The sequence below is a fragment of the Puntigrus tetrazona genome, chromosome 19, assembly GCF_018831695.1.
Source record: "Puntigrus tetrazona isolate hp1 chromosome 19, ASM1883169v1, whole genome shotgun sequence".
In the NCBI taxonomy this organism is placed as follows: domain Eukaryota; kingdom Metazoa; phylum Chordata; class Actinopteri; order Cypriniformes; family Cyprinidae; genus Puntigrus; species Puntigrus tetrazona.
Window position 1 is genome coordinate 9,144,761 of NC_056717.1, and position 19,772 is coordinate 9,164,532.

At 38.0% G+C, this 19,772-nt stretch overlaps 3 protein-coding genes across 3 annotated transcripts in view; 2 read left to right on the forward strand and 1 right to left on the reverse strand.

Annotated features, from left to right (window-relative positions):
* Nucleotides 1-19,772, reverse strand: part of LOC122323377 (hippocalcin-like protein 1) — a 313,600-nt gene that overhangs the window by 23,845 nt on the left and 269,983 nt on the right. The window lies entirely within an intron of this gene.
* LOC122323376 (visinin-like protein 1) lies at nucleotides 9,252-14,586 on the forward strand. Its single transcript, XM_043217180.1, has 3 exons — nucleotides 9,252-9,446; nucleotides 10,006-10,221; nucleotides 10,302-14,586. Exons 1-3 carry the CDS (start codon nucleotides 9,285-9,287, stop codon nucleotides 10,497-10,499), a joined length of 576 nt encoding a protein of 191 aa, XP_043073115.1. The 5' UTR covers nucleotides 9,252-9,284; the 3' UTR covers nucleotides 10,500-14,586.
* LOC122323856 (large proline-rich protein BAG6-like) overlaps nucleotides 15,610-19,772 on the forward strand; it is a 5,725-nt gene continuing 1,562 nt past the window's right edge. The window contains exons 1-7 of the mRNA XM_043217965.1: nucleotides 15,610-15,737; nucleotides 16,266-16,356; nucleotides 16,577-16,694; nucleotides 18,324-18,553; nucleotides 18,667-18,738; nucleotides 18,903-19,025; nucleotides 19,154-19,317. Coding sequence (XP_043073900.1) covers nucleotides 16,279-16,356; nucleotides 16,577-16,694; nucleotides 18,324-18,553; nucleotides 18,667-18,738; nucleotides 18,903-19,025; nucleotides 19,154-19,317 — 785 coding nt within the window. The 5' untranslated portion in view covers nucleotides 15,610-15,737; nucleotides 16,266-16,278. The remainder of the gene's footprint in view (nucleotides 15,738-16,265; nucleotides 16,357-16,576; nucleotides 16,695-18,323; nucleotides 18,554-18,666; nucleotides 18,739-18,902; nucleotides 19,026-19,153; nucleotides 19,318-19,772) is intronic.

Consider the following 19,772-nt stretch of genomic DNA (forward strand, 5'->3'; position numbering starts at 1 on the left):
AAAACTTTTATTTTGGAATGTGATTAATTGTTTGACAGCACTATTTTTTAATTTATATTATATTTTCTTTTCTTTTATTATAGTTATGTTATTGTGATATTATTTAAATGGATATTAATGCTAATATTATATTGCTTATATGAGATTTAATACCATATTTTTATCATGGCGAAAGCCTGTGCAAAACGTGCCGCCACAATGTTGGTGTTGGTTTTGTGTACGATTCTGTTTTTATTGAGTTGTGGGGTTTTTAGGCCATTACTATGTGTTTTCCAAAGTGATCTAAGAGGTAGTTGACTGGTGAAGGGAAATGAGCCTCTGATAACATTGTCTTAACGTATCTCTACTTCTGCATAAATATATGGCTTAAAAAGTGAAAATCAGCTAAAAAGTCGAAATACTTATACCTCTACTCAACAAGCTTCATGGTTTGTTTTAGCAATAACACTAATTGGTATTTTGGTTGATTTTGAGGAAGCATTTTGAGTGTTTCATTATATACTGTGGAGTGGAACTGCAGTGCTTTTAGGTTCCTCAAAATACTGCATTATGCTTCTTTGTATTTCCAGCCATCAGCTGCAACAGTGTTGCATTAGCAGATACAAATGACAGTACTTAGTACATACAATATTTTGAGAGGTAGAGAGCAGGTGCGGTGACCTTCACTGGGTTGCCCTCTTCTCCTGAGAGAGGAGAATATGTTTCTTCAGCACTGGAGTGGGGAAACATCACTATAGAAACACCAGAAGGTCTCATTTAACACGATGCTGTGGGACTCGTTTAGAGCTAGTAAACATGACTAGCTGTTTATCCCAAAGAAAAAAAAAAGATTGCTTAGGGGCTTAGACGGGATTGCTTGGGCGGGATTCTCAGCTGTGTCGCATTATAGCATCAACTTTATCCGAGATGTTTCTCCTGAAAGTCTTTAATGTAAAATACATAAAAGTAAATGAGACATTTTTCCATTGTAAAGAGCTCAAAAAATCACCTTGAATATTTAGTGAGGAACGCTTGAATTCAGATCGATCCAAAATCCCAAAGACTTTGGCACAAAATTGAAAATTCACATATTTAACCTGTCACTTGGAATATGTTTGTTTGGTTTTTTTTGTTTGGTTTTTTCAAATGACACACTTTAATGGGTAAATTAGTCTAGAAAACATTGTCATTGTTTGTAAGACAACAGAAAAAGGACAACGTCTAGGCCTCAAAACTAGACACACTGACCTCAAGAACGGTGATAACCAACAAATGTTAATCTACATCAAAGTAAAACAAATAACTAACAATAAAGATAAAACAAGTCAGCAAACAGCAAAAACAATAATCCTCACAATAAAACTCACAGAGCCTCAACATTTCGACAATATGAAATTCTTTGTTCAGACAACTGTGTTTGACTAGTTGGGACAACATTTGGGGTAATTTTGTTGGTCTGACAGGGGTTTTTATGTAGTAAAATAGCATTTTTTAGTATTTGAGACTCGAAAGGTTTTGTTAACTGCAAAATATGCTCCATGCAGTGTGGTGCATCTATTATTTTACTGCTGTTTAGGCATTTCATGCTTTTCGAAAATCCTACATTGAGTGTCCCAGCTGGAGAGCATAGCTACAGTCCTGCGGTTGCTAAGTGATTTGTTTGTCTTTGCCCTGTACCCCACATGGGACCCGGCAGCCCCTTGCCTACCGCAACTACCTTAAATTACTGCCCTGAACCATCTGCCACCATGCCCTGTGTGTGTGTGTATGTGTTGTGCATTAGTGGCTGTGAGAAGATATACAGTTAGAGACGGAGAGGTTTGTTGTTACTGACAGAGACAGGGGAAAATAAAAGGACTACCACTGATCTGTTCATGTATAATTGAAGAACCTCCTTTATTCTGGCTCTTTTGCTCACAAAAGCTCCTTTGGCAGATGATGATGATGATGACTGACAGTTTTGGATGTGCCCCTTTGACTCCAGATAAGCATGGCTGACCTTTAGCGCGCATATCTCCAAACAGCTGCATTATTTATGCCCACTATTGGTTGTTATGCCACATGAGTCAGTGGAGAATTTTATGACTCACCTGTAATTGAACTGAAGGTGGCATAAAAAGCTTCAGGAGTGACGTAAGCATCCATTAAACTTTCGCAGGTTGAGAGAAGAATCGTATGCCGATCATGATTTAGCATTTTTCCAACTTACTGCTTATGTTACACAGTAATGTTACTTTTAGTGAAAAGTGCATTGAAAAGTGTCATTTTTAAATAGTATTTGGTTTTTGTCCCTTTGGCTTTAATGACAGATAAATGGCCAATAAATTATTAAGTATTAAGTATTAAGAAAAATTGCTTGACTTTGCTGATATAAATATAAATAAATAGCTTGAATTTAGTCATTGTGACATCAGTTATGGAAAACGGCATACTTTTTGAATTAAAAGAAAAAGAAAATAGGAGGGGCTTCTAGGTATTTCTCGATAAATGGTTATATATCATACATCCATAATGCTTACATTCAATTAGCAAGCAAGAAACAGCGAAGAATCTAAAATATGTATTATTCTTTGTATTAATCTTTATATATTTACACATTTAAATTCTATTTTAAATTTCCTTGTTAACACTTTAGAATAGGTAACAACTGTTATCTATTAACTTTGACATTTCCCTCAATAAACTCTTAATTTGCTGCTTATCAATAGTCAATAGCTAGTAAGGTAGTTGTCAGGTAGTTTAGGTATTGGATAAGATTAGGGATGTAGAATAAGGCATTAATATGTGCTTAATTAACACTAATAAATAGCTACTATTTTAGTAATATGCTAATAAGCAACTAATAGGTGTAACAGTAAAATAAATTATTACCCAATGTTTTTATGTGGTCTTACATTTGTGAACAAAGTGTTATGCCATACTACTCCCCCCCTTTTTATTTTAATGACTTGAGAATTCTTTTGACCGAAATGGCTAAATTAAAATTACAACCCAAGCCTGAATAGAAAACAATAAATCAAATTTAAGATTAATCGATTTTGGTATTTCATGCGAAAAAATAGCAAAAATAACCCAAAGAGAACATCCATCCATGGCATAGGTTCTAACCAGTTGTTATTTGCTAAATATTGAGACACAAGGGTTGTGAAAGCTTCCCGGTCTGTTACCATGGCAACCAATTATTCACCAGTGGTATCATCCCAGGGTTTTGATGAAGCACACTTGTAACATGCCACTTTTGTCCACCATAAAAGGGCCGGAACATTGTTGTGAAAAGGCTAGCGTCCTTACAGAGTACTTACAGCACCCTTTCTATTCAGGTCAGTGACACTCAGTCGGATGTGTGTTTGTGGGCTGGACTGGTGCATATGTGTATTTGTGTCTCATTTCACCTTTATGTGCTAATAATATATTCATTACAATTTTCAAATTATAATCCAGAAATTTTCGGTTGAAGTTAGTTTTACCCATATTCATTATAATCTCTAATAACGCCTGTATACAACAGTATAACAATACAATTTCATGATTTCTGATGCATTTTCAAAAGCACTAAATGTAATTTTTTTTATCAGTTATTCAGCTATATCGAAATAATGCAAAGGGAAGGCAATGATGACAGAACGATGCCGCAAGAATTATTACAGAAACAAGAAAAGCAGCCATTCATCCTTGTGTTGGGATTGACAGGATTAGATGAACATACTCCTCCCAAACTTTCATTTGAAGCTCCATTTGTTTAAATGACAGCTACTTCATTGCGTTTGATCTATCATGTCTGACTATGCAGATAAAACCCAGTTTCTGTCCCTGTGAGGTTCATGGCCCCTTTTATATTGAGCTGTCACAGGGAGTTAAGAGAGAGAGACTTAAAGGCAATGACGGAAGACAGTGGTGACTGGATTTGTTGGAAACTCTCAGCAGAGACACATGTGCTCAGGCAAGAAACTCAAAGAAACGGCTAGTTTTTATTGGAATCAAAGGTCAGCGACGGGAGTAGTTCAACCAAAATATTTCATTTGCTGAAAATGTACTCGCTCTCAGGCCCGCCAAGATGTAGGTTAGATGAGTTTGTTTCTTCTTCAGATTTACATTTTTAATTTCACATTTAAAGAAGTGTAGAATATCATAATTTGCTCACCAATGTGAATGGGTGCCGTCAGGATGAGACTCCAAACTGCTGATAAAAACATTACAATAAGCCAAAAGGAATCTGCATGACTCCAGTCTATTAAATAACACCATGTGAAGCAAATACATTATTAAGTCTTTTTAACTTAAAACTGTCCCTTCACTGGGAAAGCAATATTATAATGGAGGTTTCATTTAAATTTAAAAAAGTACTTTTTTTTAATTGATGGACTGTATTATTTGTGATTCTTTTATCAGCTGTTTGGACTCCCGTTCTAATGGCACCCATTCATTGCAGATGATCTATTGATGAGCAAGTGATCCTCCATTGCTATATGACAGGTTCTGTGTGTTTCTCAGGGTTTAAATCTAGAAATCTCGAAACTACTCTTCCAACTCTCAGTTCCTACTGCCATTTTTGTGTGTCAATCTCGAAAGAGTTTGCCGAGGGTCACTGAGGTGAATAAAGTCTGTAAGAGACTCAAATTGAGTCATCTTTTCTTTTCTCGTTCAATCTCTGACAGTTGGCAATACAATGTCCAAGCCTTGAAAAAAAAAATCATTTTTCCCACCTGGGATCCATTTAAGCTCCAGACCTGTACGTCTTTGTACGTGTGTGTATTTGTGTTTGTGTGCGTTGTGTGTTTGTCTGTGCGTGCGCGCGCGCTGTGGCGGAATTAATCCACTGCCAATATCCCAGTGTCCAGCACGTCCCGGCTCCCAGGGTTCTCATCTCATTTGGTGGCTCTTAAAAGGAACACTCACAGACTGATGTGGCTGGAATATCAAAGACATCAGCGGTGACCACACAGGCAATCACTGTCCATCGATCAATCCGAGTGACAATGGAGAACTGATGAAAGGGAGAAAGTGATAGGAGAGGCCATGAAACAAGGCCACAAAAGACATTTGCTCCGTTTTCTTGCTGACGGGAAGGTAACAGCTATGCGTGACTCTGTTAAAAATCACTGAAAGAACATGAAGCAGAATTAATGTGCGTGACCTCTTGGCCTCGTCACAGGAAGTTTGTGAGAGCTATTCATTTTTTATTTTATTATCTTCAAAGTCAGCATAAAGTCAGACTATATTTAGTCAGACTATAAAGACTATATTTACTTTGTTAAAGTTAATTGTGCAAGTTATTCTAAAAAAACAATAAAGCAATATTTACCGGATGTCAGCTAGGTAGCAAGGGGAAAATAACCAGTAGTCAAATAGCCAAAATAATGCAGATTTGTACAAATACTAATACTAATACTACTATTACTACTAATACTACTTCTACTACTACTAATAGGCAAAAAATAAAAACTCTTCAGGCTGGACATCTTAATAAAATCTATTACTGTTATACATTTTTATAAAAAATCTGAAATGCAATGGCATCCCATCTAAAACTGTCACATAATATTTTAAAAAAATGTATTAGTGTACAATTAGCGTACAATTAACAGATTTAATTTTCCTGAGAGGAGTTTAATGTTTGCCTTGAAAGAGCAGTTTTTAAAGCTATCAGAGCAATCATTTACCTTTTCGGAAGCCAAAAGCCAACCGTGTAGCCCTGTCTGGCTGCCCTTCAGAAGTTTATTTTTCACTGACGAGCCAGCAACCTTTAGGGCAGTTGCATGTGGTTTAAGCAACTTAAAACATGAAGCATTAATCTGCCAAGCCTCACAGATAAGCATTACTTTTGCTCAAAGAAAGAGAAGCAGTGTGGTGACTTTAGGCAGCACCTTTACAATGTCTCGCACATTTCTTCCCTTAGCACCGCTAGACTAATCCGCAAGCAGTCATCATAATCCTATAGGAGCCACAAAAACGCAAGCATTCGTTGATAAGCAGAAATGTCCTTTTGGGTGGCAAATGAAGCAGGAACTGACTCATCAGACAGAAACTCAGGAGGGATTTAATTCCACAGAAAACAACCGGGAAAAGAAGTCAGAGTTTCCATTGTAACTCTAAGACCCAATTAAACCATTATTTCTCAACACAAGCCAATCAGAAGATTAAAGTTTTTGGTGTACTTTGTAATTTTTCCATTCATTTTTAGGCTGCCCATATTTCTTATCAGCCGAGGTGTTTTAGAAGCTCAGTTTTCTGCAACATTTGTTCTCCTGACAGGCACTAAATTGGGCCTTGTCCATGGCTCTGGTGGGGCTGCTCTGTCCGTCCTTCATCCTGGTCACCAGACACAGTTGGCCTCTGGCCCTCTTAAAAACACTTCCCTCACCTTCCAGACCTCAAAGGCCCTTTTTTAACCCGGTATTTTGATGTTTTTTGAGATATATGTTGATATTAACGGGTTGTAAAATGTTTTGAGATTGTCAAAGTCAAAAATGATAAAAGCATACCACAACTTCGATTCCAACTTCGCTATGTTGAGCCAAAACATTGAAACACTGTTAGCATATATATCAATCCCAATTACTTGTAAGCACCGTAATGGTTACATTTATTCAATTGTATTCATGTGCCAAAAATTGCCACCCACTTACCAAAGATGTGAGCGTTATGGGACCTATTAGCTTTACAAGTTCATTTTTCTCCTTTCCTGACTCTAAATACAATCCCATAATGAACTGCAACACAAATTTGCAAACTTCATCAAACAAAACTTTTGTTCTCAGATCTAATTACATGCAAGGATTTTGGGTCAGTGTGAAAACATGTATGTATACAATACATGCATTGTATATAATGATTCATTTAAATGTAAGTACATAGTAGTTAATATATAGTCCACTTAATACTGCTAAAAAGTGGTACAGGAAACATGGTTACAAGAAAATTATGTACTTCACATTATAAAAATATTAATTTTAAGAATTAACAACAGGGTCCAGGCAACAATTGAATTCGGCTCAATTCATGCAGCTTTAGAAGAGTAAATGCCGCAAATACATTTTTACACAGCCATTTATTTTCACAAAGTTTGACACAAATGTCCCAGTGTTTTTCACAAGTGTGTACAGAAGATGCTGCTGAGCTGCACCAGTCTGGGCCTAGACCAAAGTGCAACAAACTTCAGTGCTGTAGTGTATGTTTTGCTTAAACGACAATCCAAAACCATTAGCGCAAAATGTTTCCACAAAGTGTGTTTACAACTCCCAGGTAACAACACAACTCGCTCACAGATTCCAAAGCAATATGGGTGTAGATTAACTTTCATAAGCCCCTCCACCAACATCGCTTTCCAATTTGAGCCGTTCTTCATTTCCCTTGCAGTTTCATAGAGGGCTCTGGAGTAATGATTGACAGATTTTGTTTCCTCCTGCACGCCGGCTCTTTGAGCAGTCACTCTTTACAAACGAGTTAACAAAGGTCGGCCTGTGGGCATGAGTGCTTGCAGAGTTTGATGGAAGCCTTTCTGATTGAAAACAATAGTGGATCGCCTCACCAGCCCCAAAGAATCAGCTTTCCAGAGCCTTGAGGCGAATGTTGTCAGCCATACAGTTCATTAACCACTTAGATCTTTAATTAAACCCCCTGTCTGAAGTTAACTAATCAGAAAGATGCCAAGATTAGCAGAGCCGCCAGACCGCTGTATTCCAAAAAAGGTCAGCGACAGAGAGGGAGTGGAAAAGAGCAAGAGAAAATGAGAGGAGATGAATGCTCACCTCTTATTAGTCATCATGATCCCACTAAAATGACCTTCCGTCAGGGGGAGAAAATAGCGCCGTGGGCGACCGGGTCTCAGAGAGTCTCAGATGAGTTCCTCTGCGAAGCTGCTGCTGCTGTATTCCGTCGTCATGTGCCCCTCGTCAACTATTTAGACCTGTTCAATATTTAATGAACTTTAATAATCCTAGAGCGGAGATAATGACTCATTAACGCAGTGCCTCATTTGTCATTTGTGCACCCAAATATATCCATTTTCAAAGCCCAGGGCAATTTGGATTTGGTTTAATCTATCTCGGATTCTGCTAGAGGCAGATATGTTATAAGCCATAATGTCACGACAAAGTGTAAAACCCCAGAAGAATAGCAGGCAACAGCTGCTAACAGAAGCGATGGAAACATTAACTGTGACTAGGTCTAATCAGAGAGCTAGATTTATACAGTATTGTAGGTAAATAACTACAAGGATAACAAAGTGCAGTAAACTGTAAAACTATTTGCTCTGCAAACTGTGTGTTTATAGTTACATTACATTAAAATAATATGATAAGAAATACCAGTGTGCAGTATCAAACTCTTACATTAAAGTGTTAGTTGACCTAAAAATTAAAATTCTGTCATTGATTGCCTCATTCATCTTCAGAAAACTAATCAAAATATTTTTGGTATAATTCTGAACTAACACATTCAAGACATGGACTGTTTTAACAACATCCTTGCTACCTTTCTGGACCTTCAACATGGAAGTTGCATTGCTGTCAAAGCAGGATCAGAAAGCTCTTGAATTTTATAAAAAATATCTTAATTTGTGTTCCAAAAATGCTTGCCTGAACGTGTTTGTAACGACATGAAGGTGAGTAATAATGACAGAATTTTCATTATTGGGTGAACTGTCATTTTAAATGAGGTGGATAGTGTTGAAAAAATAGCTTGTTTTTATTTTTGTGATATCAGCCCGATTTTATGAGGTGGCTAAATTGTACAGCCTCACTCTGAGAGTTCTGGCATTAAACTATAGATGGTGCAGTCCAATGGGTCTAACTCAACCTGACCTAATGACATCATTATCACACAGCACAGCTGGCTGGTTTTCTCATGTATTGGTAGCAAACGAGCTCGCTGCTCAACATTTAAATATTTGACTAGTGCTTTCTGTAGCAGTTTGCAGCGTGCTCCAGAATCCCTCCTCCTTTTCCAGCTCCACCCGTATAGATCTGCTGCAAAGTAATTAATGTATGCTATATGGGGTTTATTTAATTGTATATTAGCAGCAGTATTATTTCTAACATGCTCACAGCAGCAGCAGTGTAGACCAAATATATTCTGGGGACTCAACTCGAGAAAACATGCAATACCATTTAAGTAATAAAAGCCTTTTTCAATGATCAAGGTTTTTCTCTATACTCTTTCTAATACTTGAGGCAAATATGATGAGAAATGTATGAAACTAGTTTTTTTTGTATGAACTTTGTTTTTGATTGCTGTTGTCAATCTATAAAGCGTGAATGTATTTTAATGGCTCTTTGCCCACCTTGTCCACAGAGAGGTGTAGAAAGATGGGGAAACACAACAGCAAGCTTGCTCCTGAGGTGCTTGATGACTTGACCAAGAGTACAGAGTTCAACGAAGCTGAGCTGAAGCAATGGTATAAGGGGTTCCTGAAGGACTGTCCATCTGGCATCCTCAATCTGGAAGAGTTCCAGCAACTCTATGTCAAGGTGAGCGAAGTCAAAGGGGTGCTTAACACACCAGATATACCTACTCTCACTGTGACCCTCGTGAAAAAAAAAACATGATGAACAACATAATGAAAAATATTGTCAAGGCATATTCTGATTAGGTATGTTTTGAAGCAGGGCAGCTGGTTTGACCATAGTCCTTAGATCAGGAATAGCTTTAAACCAGCTCATGACCAACCAACGACCAGCTTAAACCAGCTCAAACCAGCTGCCATGCTTCAAAACATACCTAGTTAGTCCACCAAAATACGATTTTTCTGATTTTATGAAATTCTGTCTTGATTTACTTACACTCATGCTGTTCCAATCCAGTAGGGCTTTCTTTTTTCTTACACAATAGATGTTAAGCAGAATATTGACCTTCATAAAATAAGATCATATTATGACTAGGGACTGTAAAGCTGCAAAAATGATGAGAAGTCACTATAAAACGGGGATTATCATTTTGGGCAGACTATTCCCTTAAGTAGGGCTATGTATTTATGATACTATAAAGTGTTCTAAAAGCCAGGTGCTGTATCTGTTGCGTATCTTTCAGTTCTTTCCTTATGGCGACGCTTCAAAATTCGCCCAGCATGCCTTTCGGACGTTCGACAAAAACGGTGATGGCACCATTGACTTCAGGGAGTTCATCTGCGCGCTGTCCATCACTTCCAGGGGAAGTTTTGAGCAGAAACTCAACTGGGCCTTCAACATGTACGACCTGGACGGAGATGGCAAGATCACGCGCATGGAGATGCTGGAGATCATCGAGGTGAGGGATTCAGCGAAGGCATTGCGTCACATGCATGTGTTTGCTTTTAGAAGTGTGTTCATCCCATTTTTTTGGTCCAGGCAATCTACAAGATGGTTGGGACGGTGATCATGATGCGTATGAACGAAGACGGGCTGACCCCACAACAGCGTGTGGACAAAATCTTCAGCAAGATGGACAAGGACCACAACGACGAGATCACGCTGGAGGAGTTCAAAGAGGCGGCCAAGAGCGACCCCTCCATTGTTCTTTTACTGCAGTGTGACATGCAGAAGTAAGGAAGGAGAGGAGGAAGATGAGTGAAGTGGGCTGGGGGTGTAGGGAGGGGAGGAGAACCATGTACAGACTTCTAGAGAGATGTAGGTAATAGATAATGAGAGGAAATGTACATACAGCTGAACATAAGTTAGAGCGCATGATAATCCTGCGAATGTTAAGGGAAAGATTATGGTGATTTGAAATGATTAGTCAAAGTCATGCAAGAGAGAGTCTTTTCCACCCCGTATCACTTATTACACATTCTGTCTGCTTTCCAGCCTCTAGAGAGAGTCAGAAAGTTCAAAAGATTGAATCCCTAATACAAGACATTTCTTTGCTCAAAAAGGTCACTTCTGAGCCAACTAACTCCCTTTTAGGATTAGAAGCATATTCGACTAATTTAATGTAATAATAATACATAATGAAATGAAAATTACATTTGATTCTGATCCATTTTTTAATCAAGATTTTTTAAAGATAGAATTTTTTTGCAGTTTTGGGCATGACTTTATTTTTCACTCAGAAGTTGCCAGTACACTTGACAAATAACTACAAAGAAGCGGCAAACAAGACATTGATTAAATATACAATTTAGAAAGATTTGGGGGTTTTTTTCACTACAAAAAAATCTGATTATTTAGTGTTCCAATTTATTTATTTTCTTTTATTTATTGGTGGATATTGAAATGACCTGGTATTTAAGATACTTAATAGTTCATGCTCATTTCACATTACTTTTCTGTCATCTAACACTCACTTGAAGTTATTACTATCTTTAAAACACACAAATCATTTAACAACACCGTTAAATATAATCGGCAGTAAATTTGTTTGAAATTTTCATACTGTACATTTTTGTTTTTAATTGTATTTCATTTATTACGACAAAACTGCATTTTTTTCTATTATTCATTTATCTACAGAAGAGATTACAAGAACACAAGAAAGAGGGCTTCCGGTTATCAGTTATTGCGCATAACAAAAATGATCTGCTTATCTATTGGCCAAATGTTTCTACTATTTTTTAAATTATTTCTCTATTTGTTTATTTTTCGCCCAGATTGAAAATGTCAGAACAGCAACGTGCCCGGTTACAGGCTGTGCCAGAGTAAGAGCATTACAAGAGTTCAGGGCAGGACTGAATCCTTTGACATTTGTGGGTGCCTTCATATACAGCGCTCTAGCCCACCAGATAACACTGCAGCAAATAATACTGACACATTAGTGGAGTTTGAACGCATTGCCATAATCTGACGATACCATCACGGAGCGTAGTCTAATTGCGTTATTGGCCGAGATAAAACTGAAAAGCCGTGGCTGAGTGAAAGGGTGGTATTTCGTAACGGGTCATGCCAGAAAATGAGGAGTAGCTTTAGCTAGAGAACTGACAATATATGTACATGATGACATTTTGTACATAACGCCTATACACATGCTTAATATGTACATGTAAATGTTTCTCTACCTTAGAACTGCTTTCATAATCTGACACGGCTGCAATGATTTTTGTGCTAACACAAAAAAAACCCTTATTGTACTTACGTGTGTGGGTCTGTCTGCGGAAGAGGGAAACTAACGTGTGTGTTTTCTTCACTATAATCTGGTGCGAAAGCTGCAGCGTGCGAGTGTGTGAGTTCACGTGAGAGAACACAAATGCCTCAACCTTTGTATTAATTCTTTCTTATGATCTTCACGCCAGTGCTAGGAGTATTACGCCGTCGTGTTTGTTGTTACCTGGTGCGACTGGTGAGCTGTGTGTTTCTTTTTCGGTCATGAGAGCTTTAGTTCTGTCTTTATTAGTTCATCTCTTCTTTCATAAGCTTTGCAGGTGTCACCCAAGGGGATTTTAATTGTATGAATATTGTCAATGTTCAACTACCTTTCTTTATTCTTGTAATATAAGTGGACACAAATGTAAACCAGACGCAGAATGTGTAGTACTTGTTAATGTTACTATGCCGCAATACTTACTAACATGAAATTACTGTTGCACTATGTAGTGAGTAGAGGAAATAGCTTTAGTTTTAGACTGCCTCCCTGTGGTGAAACATGTTAATTCATTTACCCAGTTAACTTAGCACCAGATCCTAGCAAACGCTAGGATTTCACTGAGAACCAGGGCTGTCGGGGGTCCAGCTGAGTTCCCCACCTGATATAGTTTGTGTGAATTTTAACAGCAACCCTCCTTAAAGTACATAAATCTAATTAGAGCAGATTTGGAGCAATTTATCTCACCAAAGAATCCTCTGCAGTGAATGGGTGCCGTGAGTCCAAACTGTTAATAAAAACATCACAATGATAAAGAAGTAATCCACAGCACTCCGTTCTCTCAGTTACGAGTGTCCGTAGGAATCAAATCATGCGTTAAGGCATTTTAACTTTAAACTGTTGCTTCCTGCCAAAATATGAGTGATCTGTAATAATTATTCATTCAGTTCACTGCACAGGATCCACTGATGAGCAGATTTCTCTTTTAAAACTCTATACTTCTAGATACCAATGAGGAGGCTCTTACCGGAACATCGCGCTACAAATAAGCAATGATTATTTGTATTATTTATCCATCTTTATCTAAGTGACTTATTTTTCATTAGTGAAAGGCTGTAGCAATACTCAAAGATGAATCCGATTTATTTTGCAGCATATCCTGTGACTTTACATCCTCAGCGATGTAGAACAGCAGTTGAAGCAATTTCTTTACTCGCCTATAAGCAGATTTTTGTCACAACTGCTTTTACACTACTCATAATCTTGTGAAATCCTCGTGGGATGTGTCTCCTGTCGCATTCACACACCTCTGCTGCTGTTTTACACCTCTGCTCATGAGCGGCAAGTGTAATCTCTTTCTTATTGTGTCACATGGTAGCTTTCTTTATACTAAACTGTGCTATCCCTTGTGAAAAAGAAGTGTGCTTAACTGTACGTGCACATGCAGTGTACTTCAAATTTTTTAGGTGTATTAAAAAATAAAAAAAAAGGTAATATAATATTATGGAATTAAAAGGCCACTTAAAGAAAGTATACTTGTATAACTATTTCTTAATACACTTAGGTAACCTTTGTAATAATGTCACAATTAAAAGTCATTTTAAATCATTATGTGTAAAAAAAATCTCTTGTCATGATTTGTTTTTATTAACATATTAAAGCTCATGTAAAGTGCTACTTTGGTTAATTTATTTTAAAAGCACTAAACTACAACTTCATCATTACAAATGTATACATACAGAATTATTTAAATATCTGACATAAAATGTTACACGGAATTGAGATTTTAAATGAATTCATGTTAATACAACGATGCTCTCAAGTGCTGCTTAAGTGGGTGAAAAGAAAGAAAACTCCAAAATTCTTGCATGTAATGTTCATTCAAACTGCAATAACCAATTTGTAATTAACATGCGGTTAAGTGTCAGAAAACAGTTCACGCTTAAGCATATTAAGTACTCTTTTTAAAAGTATGCTAAGGTGTGCATCTTTTTCACAAGGGAGAATCTAATTTAATTGGTCACTGTCACTGAATTTCATCTTTGACCACAATTCAGAGCTGTGCCAGCATTACTCAATATATGGTCTGCAATCTTTCAGACTGACCATCTGACTATCTAATGATCACTGTGATTAGATTACATAAACGCAGTTATGGTCATTGGTAATGATTATGGGAAGTGCAAAATGGGCCTTGTGGATGTTGTGCAATGTACCGATCAGCCTCTGAGCTCGAGTCCGATATGATCCTTTCTGTGCCAAAGACTCTTAAAATTGGATAATTGAGATATATATTAAATATATATGTAAACATGGATGTTCTGAACTTGCACCCAATTATTCAAAATGTATTTTGATTGCGTTAACATTTACATTACAGCTTAAAAAGGTGTGTAACCTTCCACCGCAAATTCTAACATTGTCCCAAAATGAAAACACTGAAAAGGGAGTAAATGTGTCCATTCGTGCAATACTATGCTTTCTGTACTGTATGTGTGCTGTGCATTTCTAAATGTCTGGTTTCTGTTCACTTTTTCAATATCGTAAAGCTCCTGGAACAAAGATGTGTAATTATTTTTGTTACATAGAGAATTAAATATGTGGATGTCTACTGAATCATCTCCGGCTGTGTGTTGTTTGTTGCCCTTACTGATTAGGTGAATGCTGTCGGACAAACTCATCAATTTCTCTCCTCCTCTCCCTCTCTCATTGTCATGCACACAGATATTTCGTTTTTTTTTTGTTCAGACCTGTGCAGTATGAGTCACTCTAGGGACGTGATGTCATGATAAATGCTGTTGTCATGGCAGCAAGGCTGTAGCACATCTGAAGTGTGATTGGAGAATTGCATAAATGTAGACGTTCCATCAGGGACACTCATCTCACATGCAATTTCCCAACAAATTGATACACTCAGCCTTTAAGCTAGCTCTGAGTTACCGGCCTCTTCTTGTCTGCCTCATCTCACTCATCAAAACCCTGTTCAAATTTACAGCTAGCCTGAACAGGTTAGCTGGTCTAACAAAAGGGTTAGTCTGGTATGACCCCAGAGAAATATATGCCGGTAGTTGAGTTTTGACATTTTTGGTCATTTAGGTTTTATAAAACAAGTAAATATAAATGAGTTTACATAAATATTTCATTGTTTCATTTGCTGAACAGCATTACACACAAATAAAATTTATTCAATGAAATCCAGAGTCATAGAGAACCGTGTATATATATATATATGCTGAGTTTGAGCCAATAGCATTATAACTTGCACATTAGCCCCGCCCACTTTCGGAAAAAGGAGGTTTATGTTTTTTTTCCTTGTATTGTCTGCAAATTAATCTGCATAAATGCTACGCAAATCTACTTAAATTAATTAAAACTAAAAACGCAGGGACACATTAAGAAAATTATCTCTCAGGCAGTAACGGTTGAGGGTAAGGGGTTGAAAATGTACGCCGGCAATAACACTCTTTAAGTGATAAACTCATTCATTCCTATGAATTTTGTTATTTTCGTCAACGTTTAGGAGTCAATGATAACACGGGTTGCATCAAAGTCTGCAGAGTATATTAAGGGACTTGTGAACATATAAACACATTTTCGGATTTAGTATCGTAGCTTTATTTTGAAATCGTTGCAGAACGTGACATCACTTCCTGGCCAGGCACCGTTTGGAATTAGCTAGCTGCTTGGCTAGCATGTCCCTATAGCTGTTGTGGGGGATAAAATTATAATTAAACACTAAATCGCTGAACTGCCACGCTTATCCCTTAAAAGTAAGGTGTTTAATTTGCATTTCTAAGACAGATATACTTTGCCGCTCTTCATGTGTAACGTTAACGTTTGTTTTTTTCCCCTAGAATTTACAACCGAATCGCTTTGGCTGTCGTTAGCCTGGTATATTACATAGTAATGGCCTTGAGCAATAACACTCATGAATGGCCAATGATTGATTTGTGTTTTAATAATAGGTGTCGCTATTTTGCTTATACGCTGTATTAAAATATGGCTTGTGTTTATCATGTGGGTGACACGATATCAGTACTGTTAGCATTTACAGCGCTAGTAGCGCCCAACGTTACTATGGAGACAAAACGAGACTCTCCTGTTATAATTACCGAAGCTGCACTGCAAGCGTGTGATGTTTCTGTGTATCATAATACGCGGTGAAACTAGTAGTCGGGTTCTTTGACGACAGTGAGTTTTTTTTCGCTAGCAGTGTAACATACATGGTATGATTCATAGAGGTTAATTGCTAACATTCACTTTTTGGAAGCCTTCTTCATCTTCATCTTTTTTTAAAGATCCTCTGGAGTCATGGAGGAACCAGGAGCCATAGAGGTGACAGTGAAAACTCTGGATTCTCAGAGCAGGACGTTCACTGTCAGGGGAGAGGTGTGTTTGTGTGTGCTTTCATATTATCAGTCGTAGACAAAAAACATTTTGAGGGGAACGTGTTTGTGCTATGGCTGTTTTGCTTGCAACCCAACTAGCTCGTTTAACAACCTATAACGCAGGCCGCTATATAGAAAGGCCTGTTAAATACACTTTGCATCGATAAACCAATTACGTTTGCCTTTGTAAGCTGATTGTCACCTCTCCTACTTTCTCACAGTGGACTGTGAAGCAGTTTAAAGCGCACATCGCTTCCGCCGTCGAAATCCCGGTGGATAAGCAGAGGTTGATCTACCAGGGTAAAGTGCTGCAGGACGAAAGGACACTCGCAGAATACAGTGAGTGGCTTCTCTGGGTCTGTTTTAACGCACGGGAACTGTTAGGTGTTCGTGTATCACTCCGCGTGTCTGTTTTTGGTACATTCCAGCCAGAAGGCGGCAACAGGGGACTGCTTTCTTAGCGAGTCGTTGGCCACGTTCACGCAGCGGCAGAATGCGGCCGTCAGTCCCGTGTTTGAGTCCTCAATGCGCTTGCGTTCACACACAGTTTGGTTATTTACGAGTGTGACAACCGCATTCACGGAGGACTGGACTGGACTGGACTGGTGGTCTGTCACGTCATGCACGGCGCGCGAGAGCCGCGTGTTTTGGTTGACTTACGGTGACGGAAAAATAAACTGCGGGACATCCGATGTTTTATCCCGTCGGTTTTGTGTTTAGTGATTCAAATGCCCCGCTCTTTGCCCACATTTAAAAGCTGCTGTTGGCTAGTGAAGGTCTGAAGTGGCTAATTTGGACTCTTGTCATGTCAGAAAGTTATGAGCGTTATGAACGTCGCCATCTTTGATATCGCTTCGGTTACTGTCGCTATGGTTACTGGTAAGGAATAGCGGCTGGACTCTCACTGCGCGTTCATGGGACTGTAGGCTGTTGTGTGAACGAGACATTTCGCGACTCACTCCGGTAAAGAAAATACGTCTGTCAGTTTCAAATACAATTCCGCTGCTGTGTGAATTTGAATATTAGCTCAAGCATTTCACTTAAAACAGATTCATTCAGGAACTGAACGAGTGACTGCTGCTGAATTTGGAACAGCATACTACTTTCTGTTTTTGACCATATTTTTCTGTGGCAGGAATAGTAGTAGGGCTGGGATGGTAATTTGATTCAGAATCGATTCAGGGGCATTGGGATTTTCCAACTGCATGGCGATTCCTCTGGAATTGATTCTGAGTTTAGATTGTAACAGCAGATGGTGATCTGATAAAGAAGTGCGTGCGCGTTCGGTCAAGTCATCCAGGCCCTTTCTCAAACGGAAGACTGCATCTTCTATGACTCGCGAATATAATGCTCGGTTAACTGAAATAAACCAAATCCTTTCTTCCGTTTGGGAAAATCGGAAGCTCAGAATCGATTCTCGGAAACCGATCCTTAAACCAATTCTGCATCGGTTTAAAGTTGCAGCGCCAAACAGTAGTAGTATGCGATTCTTAAATGTCTAAAGTATCGTTGAATTATTAAAGAATGCTGATTCATTTAAGAAAGAAAGTTTTTACATGTTTTCATTGGCAAAAGTAAGACAAAGTATGGCTCCACGATTAATTGCATGTTTTCCGAATCTAAACATGAAACTCGACCATATTGATTGTGATTATGATTACTAAATAAATGCACTTTAACACAGCCTCTGTGCTACATTACAAAGCCTTTTGTTGTTTGAAATTAATAAAAATGTTGATGAGAATTGGTGTTCGCTAAATTTGTTTAATAATTTTAGTGCAACAATTTTGATTGACTAATAATTGAATGAATAATAATTTCTATTTATTAATTTTTTTTTTTTTTTAAAGCTAAACAATCGTTATTATCATTTAAATCTTTATTGAGCAGTCTTTTTTATCCGGTCAGATTGGATCTGGTTTTTAGTTGTGTATGTTAATGATGAAAAACGTCTTTGCTCTATTTCAGATGTTGATGGAAAGGTCATTCATCTTGTGGAGCGAGCACCTCCTCAGAGCAGTCAGTCTGGGGGTGGAGGAGGTGGAGTTTCTGGCCCTTCGGGTGCAACGGATGGAGGATCCAGCTCTTCTCAATCCTCTACTTTTCCAGGAACTCCACATGACCGTAATGCCAACAACTACGTAATGCTGGGCACTTTTAACCTGCCTGTGAACATCATGGACCCACAGCAAATACAGGTTACAGTGCTTTCCTAATGTGAAGAGACTCGTGTTCGCAGTAGGCTGCGTGACCTCAGATCGGCTCTGTAATACATGTGTTATTAAAGAAAATTTAAATGTCGCCCATGTAGATGTCAGTGCAGCAGATGCTGGCTGGTGTTGGAGAAATGGGGCGCAATGTCAGAGTGAGCACCAGCACAGGAGTGAGTCATCCTCGCGTCCTCTAACTTCACCGATAATACTTACATAATTATGAACAGAAGCAGCGTACTAAATGTTTGTTTTAGAAGCACTTATGCTTTGTCTGGTCACGGTCTGAAAGGTTATCTCTGGACACATCTACAGTCATTTATTTCCTCTCTCACAGAGCAGTGGCTCTGTGGATGTCCATATCAACGTGGACCAATCAGTGCAGAGCGAGCCCAGGATGAGGCTTCAGCTGGCTGAAAGCTTGCTGCGAGAGACACAGGCTTTAATCCACAGGCTTGAGGTGCAGAACAAATATTTACATCCAACAAATAAAACAGTGTTTTTGGATTTCTAGTTATGTGTATGTATATATGCATATTGCATATTTTCTGGTAAAAATAACTTTTTTTTTTTTTTTTTTTTTTTTAGGGTCAGCCAAGTGAACCGTCATCTCAGCAAGAGACACCACATCCTCAGCCATCATCATCATCATTTTCAGCACAGCCAATGGAGAGCTCCCCACCTCCACCCTCCTCCTCCTCCTCATCCTCATCCTCAGCTTCACAGACCGGAGCAACTCACTCTGGACCCAAGTAAGAGAAAACATTAGGGCCTAGGACAAATACAATTGTCCATGATAAGAAAAAAAAACATTTACCAGGCTCTTAGAAACGTCATTTTGATTTCATTTGGTTAATAAAAATGTTCTACATTTTTAAATAATATTTTCATCTAAAATCTCAAATTTCTAGAAATGTTACGTGCTGTGACCATTAAAGGGATAGTTAATCTTAATTCCTAGATGTTCAGTAAAAAAACAGTATAAAAAAAAGTCATCAGTGAGTCAAATAATTTAAATATTTTTCGAGATATGTCATTTTAATGTCATGATTACTTCTAATATTATTTTGGGGTATACACTACTGTACAAACGTTTGAGGTCAGTTTAAATATTTTGTATGGTAGTCTTATGAACGATAGTTAATTAAAAAGTAATATTTTGTCAAATTATTCCATTTTAATATACTTTTTAAAATATCTTTCTAAT

Bases quoted from the DNA above. Each gene is read 5' to 3' on its own strand.
- LOC122323376 (XM_043217180.1), top strand. From the start codon at position 9,285: ATGGGGAAACACAACAGCAAGCTTGCTCCTGAGGTGCTTGATGACTTG. The intron at 9,447-10,005 runs GTGAGCGAAGTC...CGTATCTTTCAG, and splicing joins TCCAGCAACTCTATGTCAAG to TTCTTTCCTTATGGCGACGC. The intron at 10,222-10,301 runs GTGAGGGATTCA...TTTTTGGTCCAG, and splicing joins AGATGCTGGAGATCATCGAG to GCAATCTACAAGATGGTTGG.